At 41.4% G+C, this 22,109-nt stretch overlaps 1 protein-coding gene across 2 annotated transcripts in view; it reads left to right on the top strand.

Annotated features, from left to right (window-relative positions):
- Positions 1-22,109, top strand: part of HCN1 (hyperpolarization activated cyclic nucleotide gated potassium channel 1) — a 280,618-nt gene that overhangs the window by 253,727 nt on the left and 4,782 nt on the right. For both annotated transcript variants that reach the window (XM_060236018.1, XM_060236019.1), the window contains exon 7: positions 21,218-21,382. In XM_060236018.1, the coding sequence (XP_060092001.1) occupies positions 21,218-21,382 (165 nt within the window). The remainder of the gene's footprint in view (positions 1-21,217; positions 21,383-22,109) is intronic.

The raw sequence follows: 22,109 nt of genomic DNA on the forward strand, positions 1-22,109 counted from the left end.
TCTCCTCTATCATTGGATAAACAAGTGTCCATGGTAGCATAGTCAGCATTTTTTCACCTACACCAGGTTCACCAACTGGTTCCTTATTTGTCTGGGTCAAACCTTGCCACATTGATCTACTCCAGACTGGACTACTGTAGTTTGCTCTACATAGAGTAGATACAGCAGAAATACAAATTGAAAACACTTCAGCAACTGCAAGTGATCCAGAATGCAGCTTCCATGTTGCTGACTGGAACATCATGGTTTAATCATATTACCCCAATTCTGCAGCAACTGCACTGGCTACCCATTAGTCTCTGGATCCAATTCATGGTGTTAACCTTTAAAGCCCTTAATGCTCTAAGACCCTCATACCCAAAAGACCACCTCTCCCATTACAACCTCCCATGCTCCCTTTGACCATGCTCCAGGGGCCTCTTTCAGGTGCCCGGCCCCAAGATGACTCAGTTAGCTGTCACTAGGGGAAGGGTCTTCTCAGTTGCGGCACCTACCCTGTGGTATGCACTCTTGGATGGCACCCATGCCATGCTGGACTTGTTTAGTTTCCATAGCGCATACATTGTTTAGGTTGACCTTTGGAGGGTAACCACATGCTTGGGCTCTCTTAATAGTGGCATGGTGTTAACCACATATTTTAATATTACTATTTTATATTTGTTACTTGTTTTTATGTTGTTTTTACCTTATTGTAAGTTGCCATGAAACCCTTTGGGTGAACAGCAACTAAAACAATCTAATAAATAAACAAACAAACAAACTGAGTGGTAGAACTGCTAATTATGATCAAAGTGGGTGCACATTGGTGGAGGCAGTCCCACAGATATGAGTTTCCCAAGTTGCAAAGTTCTGAAAAGGTTAACACCAGAGCCTTCTTCTGAGCATAGAAGCAAATGGCAGCCAACATGGGGGTGATGTTCAAAATACTTAACACCTGTCTTTATTTAAAATATTTGTCCTGACTTGGTTGACCCAGGGCCACCCAATCTCATCAGATCTAGAAGCAAAGCAGAGTTGGCCCTGGTTGGTTCTTGAAGGGAGATCACCAAGGAAGACCAGGGTGGCTATGCAGGGACAAGCAACAGCATTTTTCATTTCCTTTCTTGAAAACCCTACAGGATTGCTGTAAGTTACCTGTGACTTGGCATAACTTGATTTAAATCCGCCCTCCTCTTCCCCAGACATGCCAATTGGTTATTATCTGATCTTTCAAAAGAATAATCCAAGTGGGCAGCTATGTTGATCTGAAGCAGTTGAACAAAGCAGGAGTAAAGTTGCACCTTTAAGACCAACAAAGTTTTATTCAGAATGTAAGCTTTCATGTGCTAAAAGCACACTTCTTCAGACAAGGGAATCGGGTACCTTATCCCTTTGTCTGAAGAAGTGTGCTTTTAACACACAAAAGCTTATATTCAGAATAAAACTTTGTTGGTCTTAAAGGTGCAACTTGACTCCTGCTTTTTTCAAAAGAACAGTTTATGTTTATACAAACACTTCCTAATTGTAGCTGGTTACATTAGATAGGCTGTTATGTATAAGGTTTCCTGACAACAGTGGCTAATTTCTAGTTTGCTTAGTATAGGTGGACTGAGTTACATCCTATTGCAGGAAGCATTCTCCCAGCAAAACTGCCAGATGAAATTTCAGACATGACTAATAATTAGTTTTAGTACTACATGAAGCATTGTGCAATTGTATTAAAAGCTTTGTTTTGGAAATTACTAGCTTTTGAGTGAGCAACAAGGGTTTACTTGTAGAAACACAGAGAATACAGGAAAACAAGTGAGGCAGCTGTTCAATATTCATATCCATTTATTTTATTTTGTTCAACTTATATTCCACCATTCCTGCAAAGTTCGTAGTCCATGGTTCAATCACCTCTGTCTGGAAAAGAAACAGTAAAAGCAGTCGTGTCTTGGCAGCTGTGTGAATAATATGTTTATATTACACACTCAGAAGAACCACTGTTAGGATAGAAGAGTAGTTGGCAGACGTTGCATTCCTCCCCCATTGTTGTCCATCCATTGTCTGTTACTTACTCCTATTGCACTAATCCAGCATCATTAAAAACATGGCACCAAGATAACCATGGCACCCTTACCTATTTCTCCAGTTACCTGAAGGACAAATAAATAGATCTCCAGTTGGAGGATGGCTTAGCTCCAGTGGGTGGCAAAGGAAATGGGGAGTTTAGGGGCAGCAGTCAGGTAGAAGAGGGAACCAGAAAAGGAAGCAGGAGAACATGCTGGAGTTGGAGGAGGCCAGAAATGGCTACAGAATTAACTGCAGTGCTATTATCAGACATTAAATGGTCCAAAAGCAATTCTAGAAGCACCCTCTCTGTACACATTGTTCACTGTGTATCTGCTTGATTACTACATGACTATTGTTGCTGACTTAGTATGTTGTTCTGTAGGGTTTCATGAAAATACTTAAATAGGCATTTGAGACAGAACACACTGGCCTTTGAACTTCACTAGGGAATTTCCTGATGGACCCTTGTGGTCAGTGGTACCCTTGCCTCAGTGGAACTTAATTCTGAATAATCATGAACAGAACTGAGCTACAAGAGGGGGACATTCCAGAGTGGTAGCTATATCACACAGTGACCCTATGCAGGCAGTTTCAGAGGCTAGCTAGCTACATTGGTCTGCAGTAGAACATCTTGATTCAAGTCCAACAGAACCATAGAGACCAACAAGATTTTTGAAGTATGAGCTTTCCCACCCCAAAAATCTTGTTGGTCTCTAGGCTGCTCCTAGACTCAAATCCAACCCTTTACAGTTGCACTCTGAATGGTCATGTGTGCATTGACCTTTGTGCATGTGCATAGAAGTGCAGTGTTAACGTGTCATAGAAAAACTTGACTGGTAGCCTGCATTGGCATAGGCGGGGGGGGGGGGGGGGAGGTGTGAGACAGAGAGAGCTCAGTCCTCTTAGTTTAATCAATAGAGAGCAGGGCAGGTTCCTAAATCTTTAGCAGATAGAAGAAGAGGGCATTTTAGAAGTACAGCTTGCTTGTGAAAGATGAGGGAAACTGCCTCGCTTACACAATGACAAAGGTTTATCGCCTTATAATTCATAGAAGGTTATAAGCTAATGCATGTTGTGGAGAAAATGACGGCAGAACTTTTTCTCTGACTCACTATTTTGGGTTATCTACTGAACTTGATTTTCAGTAGGTTCGGGGCAGACAAAAGGAAGTGCTGTGCCACATTCTGCAGAATAATTGTACAGAATTAGCTGCTAAAAGATATTGTGGTCGCTGGTTTGCATGACTTCAAAAGGGTGTCAGATTCCTTGAAGTGGAGTAGTTCATCTATGGCTATTAGCTAACATTACTAAATAGAAATTCCATATTATTCAGTATATGTGGAAGTTGTTACGGCAACTGTCTGGGTCAGCTGTTGCCTTCCTTCCCTGTTGGAGAAATTGTTCAGTCCCTTTAATAGACCCTTATTTGGATATTATTTATATCCATGTAGAACAAAGTATCAAGTGCCCACTACCACATATGAAAACTTGGTTAATGGGCCAGGATGTTTTTCTGCAGACTAGTTGGCAACCACACCTAGAAGCATATGACTGACTACTGGTGTGTGGGGGCGGGGAGATATGATGTTGGACTAGACAGACCTTTGGTTTAATCAAACAGGGCTCTTTTACGAAAAGTCCAGGGCATCCTCATTTTTGAAGGTTTTAAAAATATTATTTGGTGTTCCCACTACTTCCCCTGCATCTTTAAATATGTGAGGAGAAAGGAGATTGCAGTTATTTAGAGTTGACTGAACAAAATTCTGTGCATGTTCAACAGGGTTGTTTTTTTTTCCCAAACTGGGCAAAGCCTTATAAAGTCTTGGTACAAATAGATCCTGCTGCAATCCACCATGTTGCCTGTGTTCTTCATCACACAATCTTTTGGTGGAGCCCAGCCCTCAAGCAGCTCATCTCTCTTCTACCAAAGCAAGGGTCTTCTCTGTGGTGGCCCCATCCTGATAGAATGCTTTATCAGAGGACACATTTGCTCTTCATGACCTTGTTAGCTTCTGCAGGACTTCCAAGTCAGAGCTCTTCCAGCAGGCTTATAATTAGTCACTGCATATGTCTTGCAATTCTTGTTTCCACCAGATCATTTTACTGTTGGGTTGTTGATTGTTGCTATGTTTTAGATAGATGATTTATGTTGTTGATTTTAAATTGTGTTATATGTTTATTATATATTTCTTGTTTTTACTGCTTTTAATATCATATAATTAATTGTATTTTACTTTGTTGTAAGCCACCCCAATCCTCTCTTGTCAAGAGAATGGTGGAGTATAAATTTGATTGATTGATTGATTGATTGATTTCAGAGACAAATTCTAGAGGGAGTCTTGTTAGCAAAATTAAAATCTTGTTCTCTTTACATATTAACAGATTTATTGTACAATAAACTTCCTTGGCTACAACCCATTTCATTAAATGCATGAAATGAATTCTGAGTCAGCAGCTATAACTACATGCATGGAAAGCTCTAGGTACACGGGTGTTAAAAGACACCATACCTTTTAACTATGACTCAGAAGTACAAGATAAGTACAGTGACCACCACAGCGGTAACCATGTTTGCTTAAGTCTTGGTTTTTACAATGAAATCTTTCCTGAAATCCTACTTTAGCAATTATTTATTCAACATTATCTCTGCTGATATTTATCTATGCTAATATTTATTCATCAATTATCTATAAATATCTTAACCATTTGTGGAGGCACAAAACTCTTTTCTGTTTATAAGGAAGGGCAGCAGTTGTAACACTCATTAAAATGGATTCTGCCATAAAGCTATGATTACTTGAAGAGAATGCATTAGTATTGTATAGTAAAAGCATGTAAGTAGCAATTGAAACAATAGATAAAAGGCTCAGTTGTGATCAGCCACAGTATCTTACAATTCTGTTTTTTATGATTTTTTAGAGTGCCAATTCTGGGCTTGGAAATTCCTGGAAATTTGGGAGTGAAGCCTGGGGAGGGACCTCAGAGGCATATAAAGCCATTGAGTCCACACTCCAAAGTAGTCATTTTCTCCAGTGGAAATTATCTCTGTAGTCTGGAGAGCAAGAGTGATTCCAGGAGATCTCTAGGCCCCACCTGGAGGTTGGCAACTCTAGACCTTCTGAGTTCTACCATTTATCCAGATTGAGAGCACATAAGAACATAAGAAGAGCCTGTTGGATCAGACTAGAAGTCTGGCTGTTCTAGCACATTGTTTCATTGATCAGCCAATCAGTTGCCTTGGAGTGCCAACACAAGGCTCAGAGGCCAAAACCTTCCTCTGTTGCTGCCTTTCAGCACTGGTATTCAGTGGTTTTCTGCCTCTATAGATAAGAGGCTCCCTTCATTCACCATAGGTTGTTGCCACTGATGGACTTCTCTTCCATGAATCTATTTAACCTCTGTTTTTATAGCCATCTGTTTTTCTGTCCATCATTACCTCCACTGGCAGTCAATTCTACAGTTTAATTACTCAATGAGTAAAGAAGTGTTTACTTTTGTCTATACTGAACCTACTTCCCAACCGTTTTATTGCATGCCCCTAAGTTTTAGTGCTATGGGAAAAGGAGAAAAAGCTCCGTCTATTTTCTCCATCCCATTTACAGGGCCATTCTAGTGCCCCCCTATAGACTATGTCAATTTCCCAGTCTGCCCTGATCTGGGGATTGGCTTTACAGCCCTATACAATATCCAAAATACATGGCCATAGCATAACACCTTTCCCAGCTGTGGGAATGTGGATCAATAAAAGGTTAAGATGCAAGAGATCAGAAGTGTGATGTTTTGCAGTGGTCTTTCAGCAGTAGTAGCTTAATAGACTTTGTAATAATTTCCATTAAGGACATTAAGGACCAACCTGCCTACTTTAGCATTAACTTGAACTCTACTGCTTATCCCCCACCACTGTCACCACAACTGATCACAGTGTAATGGGCTTATGCCAGTTTTAAGGAAAAAATGTTTCCCAGTCAATTCCAGCTCTTCTGTTTTCTGTGGGTGGGTTAATAAATATTTTTACATTGGGTCATTAAGCCTGAACTGAATAAAGTTTTGTTAGTTATCTCCTGCTGCTTCTTCATCTAGTAAACACAGTTGTTTTTTGGTAGGTAATCCTAAATTCTTAAATACTTACCAAAAAAAACGCCTGCAGTTACAAGTATTTGTCTTTCTATGTATGCCTAACTGTACGGACATGCACATGTAAGTTATTTGTAGCCTCCATCTATCATACATACACAACCACAGATTTTCTAAGTGGTTTTAGGTAGAGTCATGATCCATTCTTTATTTCTTTGATAGTATCACTGCATCACATGCTATTCTACGTCCCTCTGATGATCTCCTGCAAATTTCTGTTGACTTCATTAGGATACACAATGAGTGTGCAAATGGAAAAGGCAACCCACAATCCATTTTGCTGTAGTGCTGCTAAAATGATAATATTTATCCCAGTGAGTATCTACGGATATGGACCTCCAGGCTGGAAAACACCAGGAGATTTGAGGTGGAGCCTGAGAAGGGCAGGGTTTGGGGAGGGGCGGTACCTCAGTGGACTTATAATGCCATAGAGTCCCCCTTCAAAAGTGGCCATTTTCTCCTGATAAATCTTTGTTGCCTGGAGATTCATATCCCTGGCCTGGAGCAAACCTCTTTCTTTACTCAGCCTTGGCTGTAATATGACAACAATAATGAACTATATTAAACAAGCTCATCCCAATATTAATAAGAAATTGATATTGTGTGTAAATTATTGGGATAATGATAAGGATAGTGCATGGGATATGCTTTCAGCAGTTTATATGTTAGGATTAAATCAACCTCATTAAAACCCCATTAGAAGAAGCTCCAGTTAAAATTTGTTGCAACCCCCCCCCCTCCCTTGCTTGAAGCTTTATATAGAAATATTACTACCCCCTTTGCTCAGGGTGGCATAAATTAATGAGCTGAAGGAGGAAAGCATAAAAAGCCAACTGAGAACCTTCAACTAATTTTGTATTCCTGTCAGTAATCCCCTAACTGATCGCCCACAGAAAAGCAGCCTATTCTATCATAATAGCCATCCATGGTACATTTGAAAGGGCAGTCTTCATTTATATTGGAACAGTTAGGTCAAGGAGCAAACTTCTTTTTTAAGCTGTGATGCTCACTTTAGTATTTCTTTGGTGCCTAAATTGGCTAAGCAAAATATCCCTGATGAAGGATTGTGTATATATATTTATATACTTTTGGGACTGTGTGCTTTGAATATTCTGATTTGCTTCAATAATTGGGCACGTAGCACTCCAGCCAGAAGATGGAGCTCTGCCATTTTCATACTGCTTAGCATTCTGCATGTTACCATCTTACTGATCTGTTCTGAGATGGAGGTGGCAGTTCAGCCATACTGTCGTATGCATTGTTTAAGATAATATTACATCTGTATTCATTTATGCTTGTTGTATACATTCACTAAAGGTTTGGGGTTTTTTTGCAAAATAGACAAATTTTAAGCAGGTTTAAGAACAAATTAGACATTATTTTAAAAGACAACCCATATTGCTATTGGGAAATCAAATCAATGTATGATAAATAAAATATAAACAGGGTGGGAGTTCTCCTGCAATTACAACAGATGTCCAAACAACAGAAATCAGTTCCCCAAGAGAAAATGGCAGCTCCTGAGGATGGATTATATGGCATCACATCTTTGCTTAATGCTCTCCCCTCCCCAAACTCTACCCTATCCAGGCATCACCTCTACATCTCCAGGAATTTCCCAAGCTGAAATTGGCAACTATATACATGAGATTATTAACTGGCATCCTCAAAACTAAATTACAAAAAGAGAATCTCAGCACTTGTTTGAATCTTTGAAAATGTATAAATGGTATCTTTTCCATATGCATACATAATAGGTGCCAAGACTTCTTTTTCTATTAAGTTGACTACAGATGTGTCTGCTCCAACAATATGTTCCATCCAACGTGCCTGCCTTCAATTAGGAAACATTTAACAAATCAAGCAATAGTATCTCATTTGGGCCTTTGGAGCAAATGGAGAGCATGTGGATTATTTGTTTTCATGCTTTGCAGAAGTAAGATGTGAAATAACACTTCAATCCACAAACTATTTAAGCCAAGAGACTTGCCAAGAACTCAGTTTTGTTTTCATCATCCCAGAAATGTTCTGTGGATTGCAGCTGTGCTTTCTTACATGTTTCCTAGATATGGTGGAAGCCAACTAAGCAAAACAGTATAAATATTTTCATCTCCCTTCCCCAGCAGCCTTCATTTCACTGAGAATGCTACTCAGTATGCCGTGGCTCAGTAATACTAAGCAGCTTTAAATTCAGGAGGATGCTCTCAGTTGAGACTATCAATAGGAACTCAAGGATCTCAAAGGGTGACCAGCAGTTCACTGGAATTACTGTCCTCCAGACCACAAAGATCAGTTCCCCTGGAGGAAACAGTAGCTTTAGAGGGTGGACTCAGTGGCAGAGTGTTGGACTGGATGGGCCATTGGCCTGATCCAACATGGATTCTCTTATGTTCTTATGACCTCCTTCCTCTCCCCAGTCACTCCCTCCAGATCTCCAGGAATGTTCCAGGATGGAGCTGGCAAACCTAAACTGAATTCATGAACCTTGCAGAAACAAGATGTCAAAGTCCAGATTGGTCTCTAACATGTTAATGCAGCGACCAATTCCTTCATCCATTTATTTAGCCTGGTGGGGAAAATCTGTATGCTTGAAGTTTTGTCCTTGTTCTTTTTAAATCCTCTCTGATGAAATGATCGGCAAGAAAAAATGATTGATAAGATTCAATAATAAAATGTAATAATTTTTAGTTGGGCTTTTTTAAAAAGAAAAAGAAGCAGCAATAAGCTTCTTTCCCAGGAGTGCATATTTAAGCCAACAAGTAAGCAAAACTTGTCTAACGGTAAAACTCACGGAGTCCTTTTCTTCCTCCGTTTGATGAAAGCTACCATATGGCCTAGATAACAGCTTGCCCATTTAGACAGCAACATAATATGCCTAGTACATGATGAAACACCCACTTCTCACTGAGAAATTTAAGCCGAAGTCAGCTTTCCTCTGCTGGAAGGGTATAATTCATTATAGTTTTTAATCTGCAATTCTGTAGCAGATGATGAAAAGGCTGGGCATGGCTTGGCCAAGGCAGGGCTATAAGAACGGAATTTCACACACAAATGTGCAAGAGCTTGGCCAATCCATGCAGAACTTCAGTTATATTTTATCTAAATGCTGCAGAGCGATCTTTATGAAAGTGGTTATTTTTCAAAAAATCAGCAAGCCAGTACTTTTTTTTTTGTTTTGAACTGTCCCTTTTCTTAGGAAACATGATCATTGACAGATTTGGAGCACAAGATGTTCAGAGAATGTTCTGGGATGTGCTGTCCTGTTTTCAGAGTCTCCCTTCACAATTTGGCATTGGCTTGTCCACTAACAATGGGCGCTAATTAATGGGAAATCAAGGAGAGTTAGAGATAGCATACCTGTCTTCCTGGGCAAGGGCTGAAACACTTCTGGCCTTTGACATAAGGAAAAGATTGTTTTTATTTGGGACTGAGAAGAAACAAGTTTCCATTTGAGGCCTGCCTGGCAGGAAGCGGATTTGAAAGGGAACAAAACTTGCCTGTTGCCCTAGTAGGGCATGTTTCAGCTGGTGAAAGGGCAAAATTGCAATAGTATAAACATGTTCTGGATTTGCTTTTAGGGACTGCTTCCCAAAGGATGCCAGCCTCCAGTTGGTACCCGAGGATCCACTGACACTACAGCTCATCTCAAGACAACAGAGATCAGAGAAAATGAATGCTTTGGAGGGTAGACTCTAGCAGGAGTGTCGAATTCATTTGTTATGAGGGCAGGATAGGCTTCCCAATCCCCAGGTCCCAGCGGGGGATCACCTGGTTTTACAAGTTTCCCCCTGCCCCCCAGCCAGCTAGCCGGTGGGGGAAGCCCCAGCCCCCACAGCTCTAGATCTCCGGCAGTTTTAGGGAATAATGGGGAATTGATCAGCGGATATCAGGGGCTCTAGGGGGGGGCTGTGTTTTGAGGTAGAGGCACCAGATTTTCAATATAGCATCTAGTGCCTCTTTTCAAAATACCCCCCAAGTTTCAAAACTATTGGACCAGGGAGTCCAATTCTATGAGCCCCCAAAGAAGATGCCCCTATCCTTCATTATTTCCTATGGAAGGAAGGCATCTAAAAAGGTGTGCTGTCCCTTTCAATGTGATGGCCAGAACACCCTTGGAGTTCAATGATGCTTGTCACACCCTTGCTCTTGGCTCTGCCCCCAATGTCTCCTGGCTCCATCCCCAAAGTCCCCAGATATTTCTGGAATTGGACTTGGCAACCTTAGGGCAGGATCTGACCTTGTCGGGCTGGGCCATGTTGGGCTGGGACATATGTGTATCTATTAAGATTAGGTAGCAGAGATATAAACTTTATAAAGGACACAGACAAACACAATTAAATGTTTTTTTAAAAAAAATCAAATAAAACATGTTTAAAACATTAGCATTCATTGGTCTTAAAGGTGCTTTCTTTGTATCCCTCCCATGGGATCCAGGAAACTAGGCAAAGGAAGCTCTGGCTCTTTCCTTCCTTCCCCAGGGGACCAGGAAGAGCTTCAGCCAATGGAAGAGAGGCTTGGCTCAGTAGCTTTGCTGTGTGATTGAGAGAGCCTGGCAAAGCAAGCTCTCCCTCCCCCCTCCTCTTCCCCAAGGGAGGAGCCTCAGCCAATGGAGAAAACAGAGGCTTTGCTCTGTAGCTCCTGTGCGATTTAGCAAGCCTTGCAAAGTAAGCTATTATGCAGCAGGAAGCAAGAGAGAGGGAGAAGAAAGCAGATGACAGCCAGTAGCTTGGGGGGCTGATAGGAACCCTCCAGGGGCCTGATTCGGGCCGCATGTTTGACACCCCTGCTCTATGGCATTGAATCTCCAGGAGTTTCCCAACCTGGATCTGGCAATCTTACCCTTCCACTGCCCACCAGTGGCCGGGGGGGGGGGGGGACGACCTGGCAACCCTACTCTCCTGTTCAGAGACATTGGGAACATGAAACATAGTGATAAAGATTCATTATTGCCCTTTTATTAGACCTGAACCAAAGTTGAATCACCAGGCCATCTGCATTTTAAGATATCATGAATCTGCCTTCCACTTTTGTCATTTTAAAATGAGCATGAGATGCTGTCTATGCTGTGTGTGGCCTAATCATCACTAGACTTTTCATTCACCTTTCAGTCTTGCACCCATATTATCGCCAGAAGGCAACTGCATCCTGGTTATGTTGCTCATTTATTTTCAGATTTTAATCTAATATTGACGTGATGTTGCAAGTTAGGTAATTACACTGAGAAGCATAATTTTATATGGGAAATTACGCAGCAGTAATTGGATCAGTGTGACAATGTCAGCCAGACATTACAATAATTCTTGGCGTGGCTGATTTCCTAAAAGGGTTGTAGAAACGGGAGAGAAAAGGGGCTTGCTCTTATTCCAGAGAGCTTCATGAACTTCCTTTCCAAAGATTTCAAAGAGCGACTTCAGTTAAATAACAGTTCTCTACATGACACCAGTCTTGAAGCGATTTCCTCTGAAGAAAAAATAGAGGAATGATTTTCCACTGAAAAGACTGCTGGGATCAAGGTTGGCTTGAGAGATTGATGTAATGCTTATGTAAAGCCTTAAATTTAAATCTACCCTAAATCTAACACTGACATGCCTGCCTACAATATTGTGACAATGCAGATGCAGTTTTATGGAGCTGATGTTTGGTCATCTCCATCTGATTCCTAACCGGTCTGGTATAGTGGTTAAAAGCAGTGGACTATGATCTGGAGAACTGGATTTGATTTCCCACTCCTCCGCATGCAGCCAGCATGGGTCAGTCACAGTTCTCTTAGAGCTCTCTCAGCCTCACCTGCCTCAGGGTGTCTGTAGTGAGGGGATGAAGGGAAGGATAGTGTAAGCTGCGTGAGACTCTAACTGAAGGACTGTATATAAATCCAGTTCTTATCTTAGATCTTAAGCAATGTATTAATATTTATGTATTCATACATCATACTTCGCATCTGCAGAGTAGCAGACACAAAAAGCAGACCCTTGCCCACAGAAGAAATACTTCTTTACTCAACAAATAATTAATTTGTGAAGTTCACTGCCAATGTACATAGTGTTTGTTACAATTACAGATGGCTTTAAAGGGGGTCTAGATAAATTTTTGAAAGATAGGCTGTGACAGCCTATCAAGGGTTAATGCTTCACAAAGTCTGATAACTTTTGAGTGACTGGCTGTTCAAACAGAATTCTGTGGAGAGCATCAGTTAAGAAATGACAGTTGGGAACTGACAGTTGAGGAAGAGACAGTTTAGCACTGACTGAGGACTGGGAAGGAGGCAAAGAGGAGTGAGAGGTTCACAGAAGATCCCCTTTCAAGCCAAAAAAAGGACAGAGCTTCTAGTGAAGAGGAGTAATCTCTGCCACTGAAAAGACAGATAACTCTAAAGAAAGGAGTGATCCATTGGTCTGTATATATAGAAGGATTTTGGGAACTTGGTTGTACATGCCTGCCTGCTAAACATGAAGTGTCAGTGAAACTAAGAAACCTATGCTTGATTGTTAAAGCAAAAACTGAAAAAAAAAGCCTCTCTCCTCAGAATTTCAAATATCTTGTTGAAAATCAAAAACACTTTCTTGTTGGCAACATATTAATTGGATTTAATGTGATTAAAGTTACCTCAGTTTTTTATTATCGATTCACTTCGTGCATCCTACGCCTGATTCCACCTGACCTTTTCTCCTCTAAGTTAAATAAAACATTTTGTTTATTTTGGACTTTTAAAAGCCTATAGTGTGCCATTTCAGAAAATGAATATAAGAGATGATTTTGTCTTTTTCTTTAGTTCCCTGGGCTCAGGCAGCATCAAAATATGTATGGGTGGTACAGTCATAGATAAGCAAGAAGAAAATAAATATAGGGGCTTCTCAGCAAGCAGGAAGGAAGAAACAAAGTGAAAATCCTGTGCATGAGGGAGGGAAGAGTGTGAGATTGTCAGAAACAGTAAACATCTAAAACCCACTGCTAGAAGGTAACATCAGGAAAGGATCTTGGCTTCTATACCCTGTTGGTTGGCCCTGTGGGGCAACAGGTTGGCTGCTTGGGAAAATGGGATACTGGACTGAATGGACTACTGGTATGATCCAGCAGGGTTCCTCTTATGATGCATGGGAGCACAGGTGCAAGGTATGAAGTGGTGTGTGTGCCTGCTAAGGCTGGAAGCCCCACAGCAGCCACTGAGCGTTGAAACTGGCACCCTCACCCCAGAGCCATGCTCCAGGCAGTTGCCTCATGCTACCTAATGGACGCGCCGGCTCTTCTTACCCTGCTCAATGTCAACTGCAGTACACTTTGATTACTATCCTGTGTGAAGTTTTGGAATGCTTAAATCTTACTAAAATCAATCTTTTCCTGGAGTCTTTTTGACAATCTCCCCACCCTCCACTCCCAGCAGCAGTTTAATGTTAAGAAAGAAGAACAAACGTAACACTTAGAACCAGTGTTCCCTCTAAGCTGCAGAGTCTTGTGAGCAAAAATTCTACTTTGTGAGCTACTGGCATTAAAGTTGTGAGCTACTGCATAAATTAGTATGCTCCGGGGTCATCCTTCCTGAGCTAAGACAAAAATGTGTGAGCCAGAGGCTAAAAATTTGTGAGCTAGCTCACACTAACTCAGCTTAGAGGGAACACTGCTTAGGACTCTAGAAAAATATTTTGCAGTGTTCATAAATGCATTGAATGCTACGTAGCTATGTACCCCAAAGCTTGTTGTATATGTAGATTAATGACCACATATGTTGATTCTGTTTTCCAAGGCTGGGTCTTCATTGTAACTGGGTTGCTCTGGAGATACAAGGTGCCATCTGTTTGACTTTCCCATTCAATTAATGCCTTAATTGTCATTATGCAATGTTTGGCCTGCAGATATAAATGCCTGTATCTTGGTGCCTTTGGATTTCCCTGTGATTAGCATAGTCAACTGCTGGCCTCTTTTTAAAAACTTCTTGTGGGGACAATTGTTCCAAAAGGCCAAGCAATTCAAAGAAACCTGCAGAAGGGAATGATGTGAATAGTTTAAATTAGGGTGAAGTCTAGTTTATGTAGAAAAAGAGGTGCTGGAGCTCATTTACAGGACTCATTTGCATATGCCACACACCCCTGACATCACCAGAAGGTGTACTAAGTTATATCAGCTCTATGCCTACCTTAAAATGCTTCCTGAATTATAATTGTCATACTTTTAAAATTACTTTCTTCTATGTGGCCACAGTGGCATGGTGAAGATTTCCATCTGTCTGCTTTATATGTTTTGGTTATTTTACCATTTTTTGTGGGGGGGAAATATTAGAAAGTTTATCAAATCTTAGAGTTGAGCAAAATTCTCATGGGGGGTGGGGGTTGAACAATGAAGCCCAGAAGCAAGTATTTGGAGGGGGCGGGGTAAGAAAGAAAGTACACAATGCTGGGAATTATTAGGAAGGGAATTGAAAACAAATCTGCTAGTATCATAATGCTCCTGTATAAATCAATGGTGCGGTCTCATTTGAAATACTGTGTGCAATTCTGGTCACCACACCTCTCTCTCTCGGCTTGGCTTCGCGAACGAAGATTTAAGAAGGGTGCAATAGTCCACGTTTGCTGCAGGCTCGCTGGTGGCTGACAAGACCAATGTGGGACAGGCAGGTCCGGCCACAGCGGCTGCAGGGAAAAGTCTGATTTAGGGTTGGTCCTGTAGCAGTGCGATTCTTCCTCAATCTCCTTTTGTCCTCACCACACCTCAAAAAGGATATTATAGCATTGGAAAAAGTCCAGAAAAGGGCAACTGGAATGATTAAAGGGTTGGAACACTTTCCCTATGAAGAAAGGTTAAAACGCTTGGGGCTCTGTAGCTTGGAGAAACGTCAACTGCGGGGTGACATGATAGATAATGCATGGGATGGAAAAAGTAGAGAAAGAAGTCCTTTTCTCCCTTTCTCACAATACAAGAACTTGTGGGCATTCGATGCAATTGCTGAGCAGTCAGGTTAAAACGGATAAAAGGAAGTACTTCTTCACCCAAAGGGTGATTAACATGTGGAATTCACTGCCACAGGAGGTGGTGGCGGCTACAAGCATAGCCAGCTTCAAGAAGGGGTTAGATAAAAATATGGAGCAGAGGACCATCAGTGGCTATTAACCACAGTGTGTGTGTGTGTGTATGTGTGTATATATATATATATATATATATAATTTTTTTGGCCACTGTGTGACATAGGGTTGCCAAGTCCAATTCAAGAAATATCTGGGGACTTTGGGGGTGGAGCCAGGAGACATTAGGGGTGGAGCCAAGATCAAGGCTGTGACAAGCATAATTGAACTCCAAAGGGAGTTCTGGCCATCACATTTAAAGGGACGGCACACCTTTTCAATTCCTTCCTTCCACAGGAAATAATGAAGGATAGGGGCACCTTCTTTTGGGGCTCATAGAATAGGACCCCCTGGTCCAATCTTTTTGAAACTTGGGGGGTATTTTGGGGAGAGGCAGTAGATGCTATACTGAAAATTTGGTGCCTCTAACCCAAAAAACAGCCCCCCCAGAGCCCCAGATACCCGCGGATCAATTCTCCATGATTTTCTATGGGAATAAATCTCCATATGGAATAATAGAGTTCCCAGCAGACATTTCCCTCCCATCCCCCTGCTTTCTGACGACCCTGAAGCGGGGGGAGGGTCTCCAAACTGGGGGATCCCCTGCCGTCACCGGGGGTTGGCAACCCTAGTGTGACACAGAGTGTTGGACTGGATGGGCCATTGGCCTGATCCAACATGGCTTCTCTTATGTTTTTACAATAAAATTCATAGGTTCTGGAGCAGAGCTCCTGCCCAAAAGCAGGCCTGTGTTTCATTTTTTGTGTCAGCATTTGATGAGGGAGAACTTTTTGTGCAGCAGGGTAAACAAATCACACAAAATCAAAAGAATTGGTTCCCCTCCCCCCATTCATATTCATTAGAAGTCAAACTGAGGAGTATAATGACTCCCCACAGCTCTAGAAAACAGTGGGTTGGATCCAGCTGTATTATATTACTCAGGCCCTCCCAAATCCCCATCCCTTTTGCAGCCTTCATCCCGCATGACTTTTTTCTATGCCCTGCCTCCCTTTTCCACCATTGGAAAAGCTGGTTAGATCCAACTCAGTGCGTTTCTACCTATCCCACATGGACTCAAGCAATCTTCTGCTCCACCTGACTGAGTTAATGGTTAGATAGAGTATATTTTCTCAATAGGCCCTTCCTCCTGCCTATTTGACTATAGGCAACACTGGAGATAAGAAAGCTTAGTTACCAACACATGAGCTCAGAAGGGACCTGCAGAATATCTGCCTAAACTGTAGCTCAACAAAATTGGAAGTTTCCCTCTGGGATTACACAGGTCTCTTGCACCTATGGGAGCTTCCCTAAACTTGTCATGTGGTCTAGCTCTATAGCATGCAGATACCCAAAGTGGTAGGACCAAGTCACACATGATGCTGTGGATCCGTAACTGGATCTACAGATGTGCATTTTTGGAGTAATTATGGCGGAACTGATGTGAATCATGTTGTCTAAAGGGGGGGTTAACTTTTGCTGTTTCCTCAACTGGAATCTAGAACTGAGAGGCTTTAATGATTTAATAAAACAATCAATAACAATTCCAGGAGTCTGGCATCAGGAAGCATTCCCAACTGGAGAAATAACATGAGGGGAGTTAAAATCCCCTTCCTCAATACCAAGACCCTAATGCGGAGATGTCAAACATCCATACCTCAGACCTAATCCAGCCCCCACAGGACTCCTAACAGACTCACCAGCAGCTGGCCATCATCTGCTTCCAACTTCTTCACCTACTTCTTTTGGTCGCCATTTTTACCCTGTGATGAGGCAGCCAAGACAAGCAGCCTCTTACTCTTTCCCTCTTCTCAGAGGAAGGAGGAGCCTCAGACAGTGGAAGAGCTTGGCTCTGTAGCTCTGCTGTGTGATTAAGAGAACCTGAATTGCCAAGCCTCCCTTCTTTCTGTTGGCTGAGTCTCCTCCCCCTCCTCATACCCTAGGGAGGGAGGGAAAGAGCCAGAGTTTCTTTTACCCAGTTCCCTCCATCAATTAAATGGGAGAGATACAAGGAATGCATTTTTAAGACCAACAGCATTTTATTCAAGGTATGAGCTTTTTGCCTTGCTACAGAGAGAGAGGGAGAGATTTATTGGTTCGTTATGCCAGGGGTCTCCTGGGTGCAACTGGGTTTACCTCTATCTCTGTATTCATGCCTCATGATCGAGTCTTCCTTAGCAGAAAAGCATGTGAACTATTTAGAAGAGGAATAACAAGTCAGGATTAGTCTGAGAGTGTGTGTCCAGACCAAGTTTACCCAGAAAATTTCCTTTCATTTTTTTATCACATTTTTCTTTGTTTCTTTTTATTGATCGGGGATTTTGAACTTAGATTTCCAAGATAGTAGGCTGATACTGACCACTATACATGGCTGTTGGTTCTTACATTGCCGCATAGGAGTTGTAGTTATTTTTCTGGGGAAGACTATAGTTTTGAAGACAAACTCATAGCCCTCAGTCTGTGTCATGGTGCTTTCATACGTTCTTGACCAGGACATGAAGTAATTTATATACAAAAGCTCACAATGCCCAGACATTTCATGTTTTCCTCTGGGTCTTAAGGCTCAAAGCATTGACCATGAGATTTCTGTAATGAATGTCAATAAATCAAAAGTAGGTTTGCAACTTATAGATGCACACCTGAACAGCATATTCAAGATTGGTATAGCATAGACATTGTATCCAGTTTTTGATGCAAATTATCAGAGACTGTTAAACAAAATATTGCAAGCGTGCTAATGTTTTAAGCATGTTTTATTTTAAGTTTTAAAATGTTTAATTGTGTTTGTCTATGCCCTTTATAAAGTTTATATCTCCACTACCTGGCATTACATTTTATGACACACATGGCCTGGTCTGACAAGGACTCATTTATGTTATATCTGGCCCTCATAACAAATGAGTTCGACACCCCTGCCCTAATGTATATGATTCCACCCACCCAGCATCAGCTGCTTTCAGAACCTAAGATACAAATCTTGGGATCCAGTCACAGATGCCTAATGTCTCGCATGATTTGACCCTTAATAATCAGACTTTGAGTGCTTTTGAAAACTACTTTCTGGTGTCTAGGATATGAAGAAAAATAGACAAAACTTCAAGGATGTAATTGAATACACGCCAATAAAAAAAGATAATCACCTGTCGAAGCAATGCTAATGTGATTTATTTACAATTATGTGCTCAGCCAGCAGCAGAGTCCTCCATACCCAAATTGCTACAGAAACAAATGCTACCATAGTAATATCAACAGATGCTCCTACAGCATCCCTGGAAATAATGATTCAGTGTTCCTGTGTTAGCTGTGTATGCACAGAAGGTACTGATTAGCATTCTGCTGCATCTGACATCCTCATGTCATCTGACTGAGTACAAACATATCCTCCAAAAGCATCATGCAGTGGATACCACTGGTGCTTCCCTTCATGTAGCTCCATGGAGCTGCAGGTAGGAGGCCTCCATAGAGGATGCAGATGCTTTACAGGAAAAAAGGTTTATGTCCTACTGTTGCAATAGTGCTTCCATGCAAACATCACAATACATCACAGGATACACTGGTACTGCTGACACTTTGATGAGGATTGGGTCTTGCAGTCAATGCATAGGGAAAAATGAAAACCGCTGATAAGTTGGCCAGTAGCTCAGTAAAATAAGGGGAAATGTGAATGTTCTGCTAAAGACAGAGCTATCTTTTGGATTCTTGTCCCCAGTAATGAGATTGAAAAGGAGAGCAGTTACCAGACCAGAGTTTGCATTTTCCATTCTAAAGACCAGTACTCTTATTGCACAGCTATATTTCTGCACAAATGAAAGCAGTCAAGTCCATGGAGAGCATTATCTTCTGCTCACTCCTAACCAGCATGGCAGCACTCAGCCCAGTCAAAAGGGATCTGTTGTGCACCTGAAATTAAGTGGAACAGCACAGACTAGCACAAGATGTCTCAGGTTCAATCCCTGGCTGCAGACTCCAGGGAGAAGACCTAATCACACATCTGAGACAAAGCAATTATTAGCAGCTAGAATAATAGCCTGACCTCTGGGCCAACCAAGCCTATCCTTAGTTGGCATGATTGCCACTGTCTACTGTATCAGCGAATCTTGTTAATCTCACACCCATGCATTTAGCACAAATTGTGGCCCACCTAGCTTACTCTTCTTTCTTTCATCTGTTACATTTTTCCTGCCTTCTTCCCTTCCTCCCCTTAACCTTCAAGAAATACACAGTGTGACACCCCTTCTCCACTTAGAGTGCCTCTCAGGTCACATATGGATCAGGAGGACATCACACTTGCCACCTGTCTTGACTCTTTTTAAAATATACAGATAACCATAAACATTTCACATCTCAGGTTCTCTCACAGGGACATCCACAGGCTAGGGTAGCCTAGCCCTTTTTAACAACAGGTCTTCATTCATGCAAAATTATTGGGGTTGGGGGTCTCAAACGTATTCCATTTATTCATATCCTATAATAGGTAGGTAAATGGGGGGAGGGAGGGGGAGAGAGAGAGAGAGATCCCTACTATAATTCAGGACTTTCCCATCATACTTTCAATCAGGGGTCATTTTGTAGAAAAAGAGGTGCTGGAGCTCATTAGCACAACTTATTTGCATAACTCATTCACATATGCCATACATACCTGACATCACCAGAAGGGGTACTAAATTATATCAGCTCCACATCTACCTTAAAATGATTCTTGAATTATAATTGCTGTAATAAAACCTTCCTCCTCCCATCGTGTTTTTAAAATTACTTTCTCTTATGTGGCCACAATAGCATGATGAATATTTCCATGTGTCTGCTTTATATGTTTTTGGTTATTTTCCCATTTTTTTTGTGGGGAGAAATGCTAGAAAGTTTGTCAAATCGTTGAGTTCAGCAAAATTCTCACGGGGTGCCCAGAAGCAAGTTTGTTGTGGGGAGAAGAAAGAAAGAAAGAAAGAGCACCATAAAAATGTAAAGGTTCCAGAGCTTCACTCCTGTGAGTTCTTGCCCAAATTGAGGCCTGCTTCCAGTTCTGCTCAGTTTCCCCTTTGCCTTGATAGAATCCCACTGACATTATACTGATATATTTCCCCCTACCAGCATAGCATTGTGTTCCACCACTGTACCAGCAAGTACAATCTGAGGAAAGTAGCATTCTCCTTTTAGCTAGTAAATTACTTGTATTGCATCAACAATAATTTGCTCGCCATTTTACTTTCTTTTAGCGGACCAAGCTTTTAAGTGGTTCTTAAGGAATTGAAAGGGTTTCTGTGTGACTTGCATTTTTCCTCCACTCTTGGAAGATTTCTTCCCCTTTTACACAAGCAGAGGCTGGCCATAAATACAACATTGAACAGTACTGGCCCCCAGGGATCAGGCTGCCTGCCAGCAATGGCATAGGGCATGTAAGTCAATGGTTCCTCATGGCGCTGTTTCAGTTACAGGAGTTCCGAGGAGGACACTTGATGCTAACCCCAATTTAATTTATTATGATCCATGTACTAATGATTTAACCTCCTAGTATCTTGGTTTTTATTGATGAGCTTCATTCCCTCTGGTATATCTATCAGAGTTTATTGCTGTCAGTATCAATAAATTCACACTTGTAATGAAGCTAATTCAGAAGATTTCTCTCTCAGTGTTGGTAAGTGTGGTAATTTACACATAAGGTAATATGACATTGTCTATGAAAATACCTTGATATATTTAATGCATATTTCTTCATTTTTAATCTCTAGAAAATGTTTATTTCATAAAGGCTACTACAGACATTGAAGCTTGGAGAAGATATTGGTATGCTTTGAAAAATATATCTTCATATTACTTTGATGACCCAGGTTGGTGCACTGCACACCAATAAACAATCAGGCATTTGCTTCATGTGGTAGAATTCAAGACTACTGATGGGCAATGATAGCCACTAGCATAACTGGGTTTAAATTGTTAATTCCTGCCCTGGCTAGCTTTTCAGTATTCATATTTAACTCTGTGTTCTTTCTTATTCCATTCTGTAGAAATCTGTCTTCTGACCAAAGGCCGCCGCACTGCCAGTGTACGAGCTGACACTTACTGCCGATTGTATTCTCTTTCTGTGGACAATTTTAATGAGGTTCTGGAAGAATACCCCATGATGAGAAGAGCATTTGAAACAGTAGCCATTGACAGACTGGACAGGATAGGTATGTTGTTTTTATCTTCTTAATTGAACACAATTTAAAAAAGAGGTGCCTGTACTGATATTTAAAAGTTGCACTGATTTCCATCAATTCACCCCTCAAGACTTGGAAGACACCCCCCCCCAAAAAAAAAAAAAAAGATTCTGGTACTCAGTACTAGTGAGTACTACCACCAAAAAGGCCCTGATCTTATGCCTCCTGTGGGTTATGGGATAAAAAGTTTTATACCTGACAATATAAATGAATGTACTAAATTTCTGTGGATATGGTTTAATTATATTTTTTGTTTGTTTTCTAGTTTGTAATCTGATTTGTCTCAAAAGTTTAGTTCAGTGTTAAAAGTTTCAGTAATTATATCATATCAACATAAATTCTAATTTCCTTCTGATGAACGTGCCCCTTCCAAAGCCAAACTAAGGAGGAGTCTTTTTGCCCTTTTAGTCAGAGATCCATATTAGGGGGAGCATCCATCAACTTAGGGCTGCCAAGTTCCTGGGCCGGATGGGGGTTCTCCCACCCTGGAGGTTCCCAACCTGCTGGCCCACACGAGGGGATCCTCTGTCACCGGCACAATGATGTCACTCAGAAGTGACATAATCGCTCTGGCGACATCATGCGCCGGCCACTCTAGGAGCATCTGGAAAAAATGCTATGGTTTTCCCAGACGCCCTAGCAATTTGGGCAGTTGTGGGGAACTTAGCAACCCTACACCAACTTCTTTTCATTTGCT

The sequence above is a fragment of the Heteronotia binoei genome, chromosome 4 (assembly GCF_032191835.1).
Source record: "Heteronotia binoei isolate CCM8104 ecotype False Entrance Well chromosome 4, APGP_CSIRO_Hbin_v1, whole genome shotgun sequence".
NCBI lineage: Eukaryota > Metazoa > Chordata > Lepidosauria > Squamata > Gekkonidae > Heteronotia > Heteronotia binoei.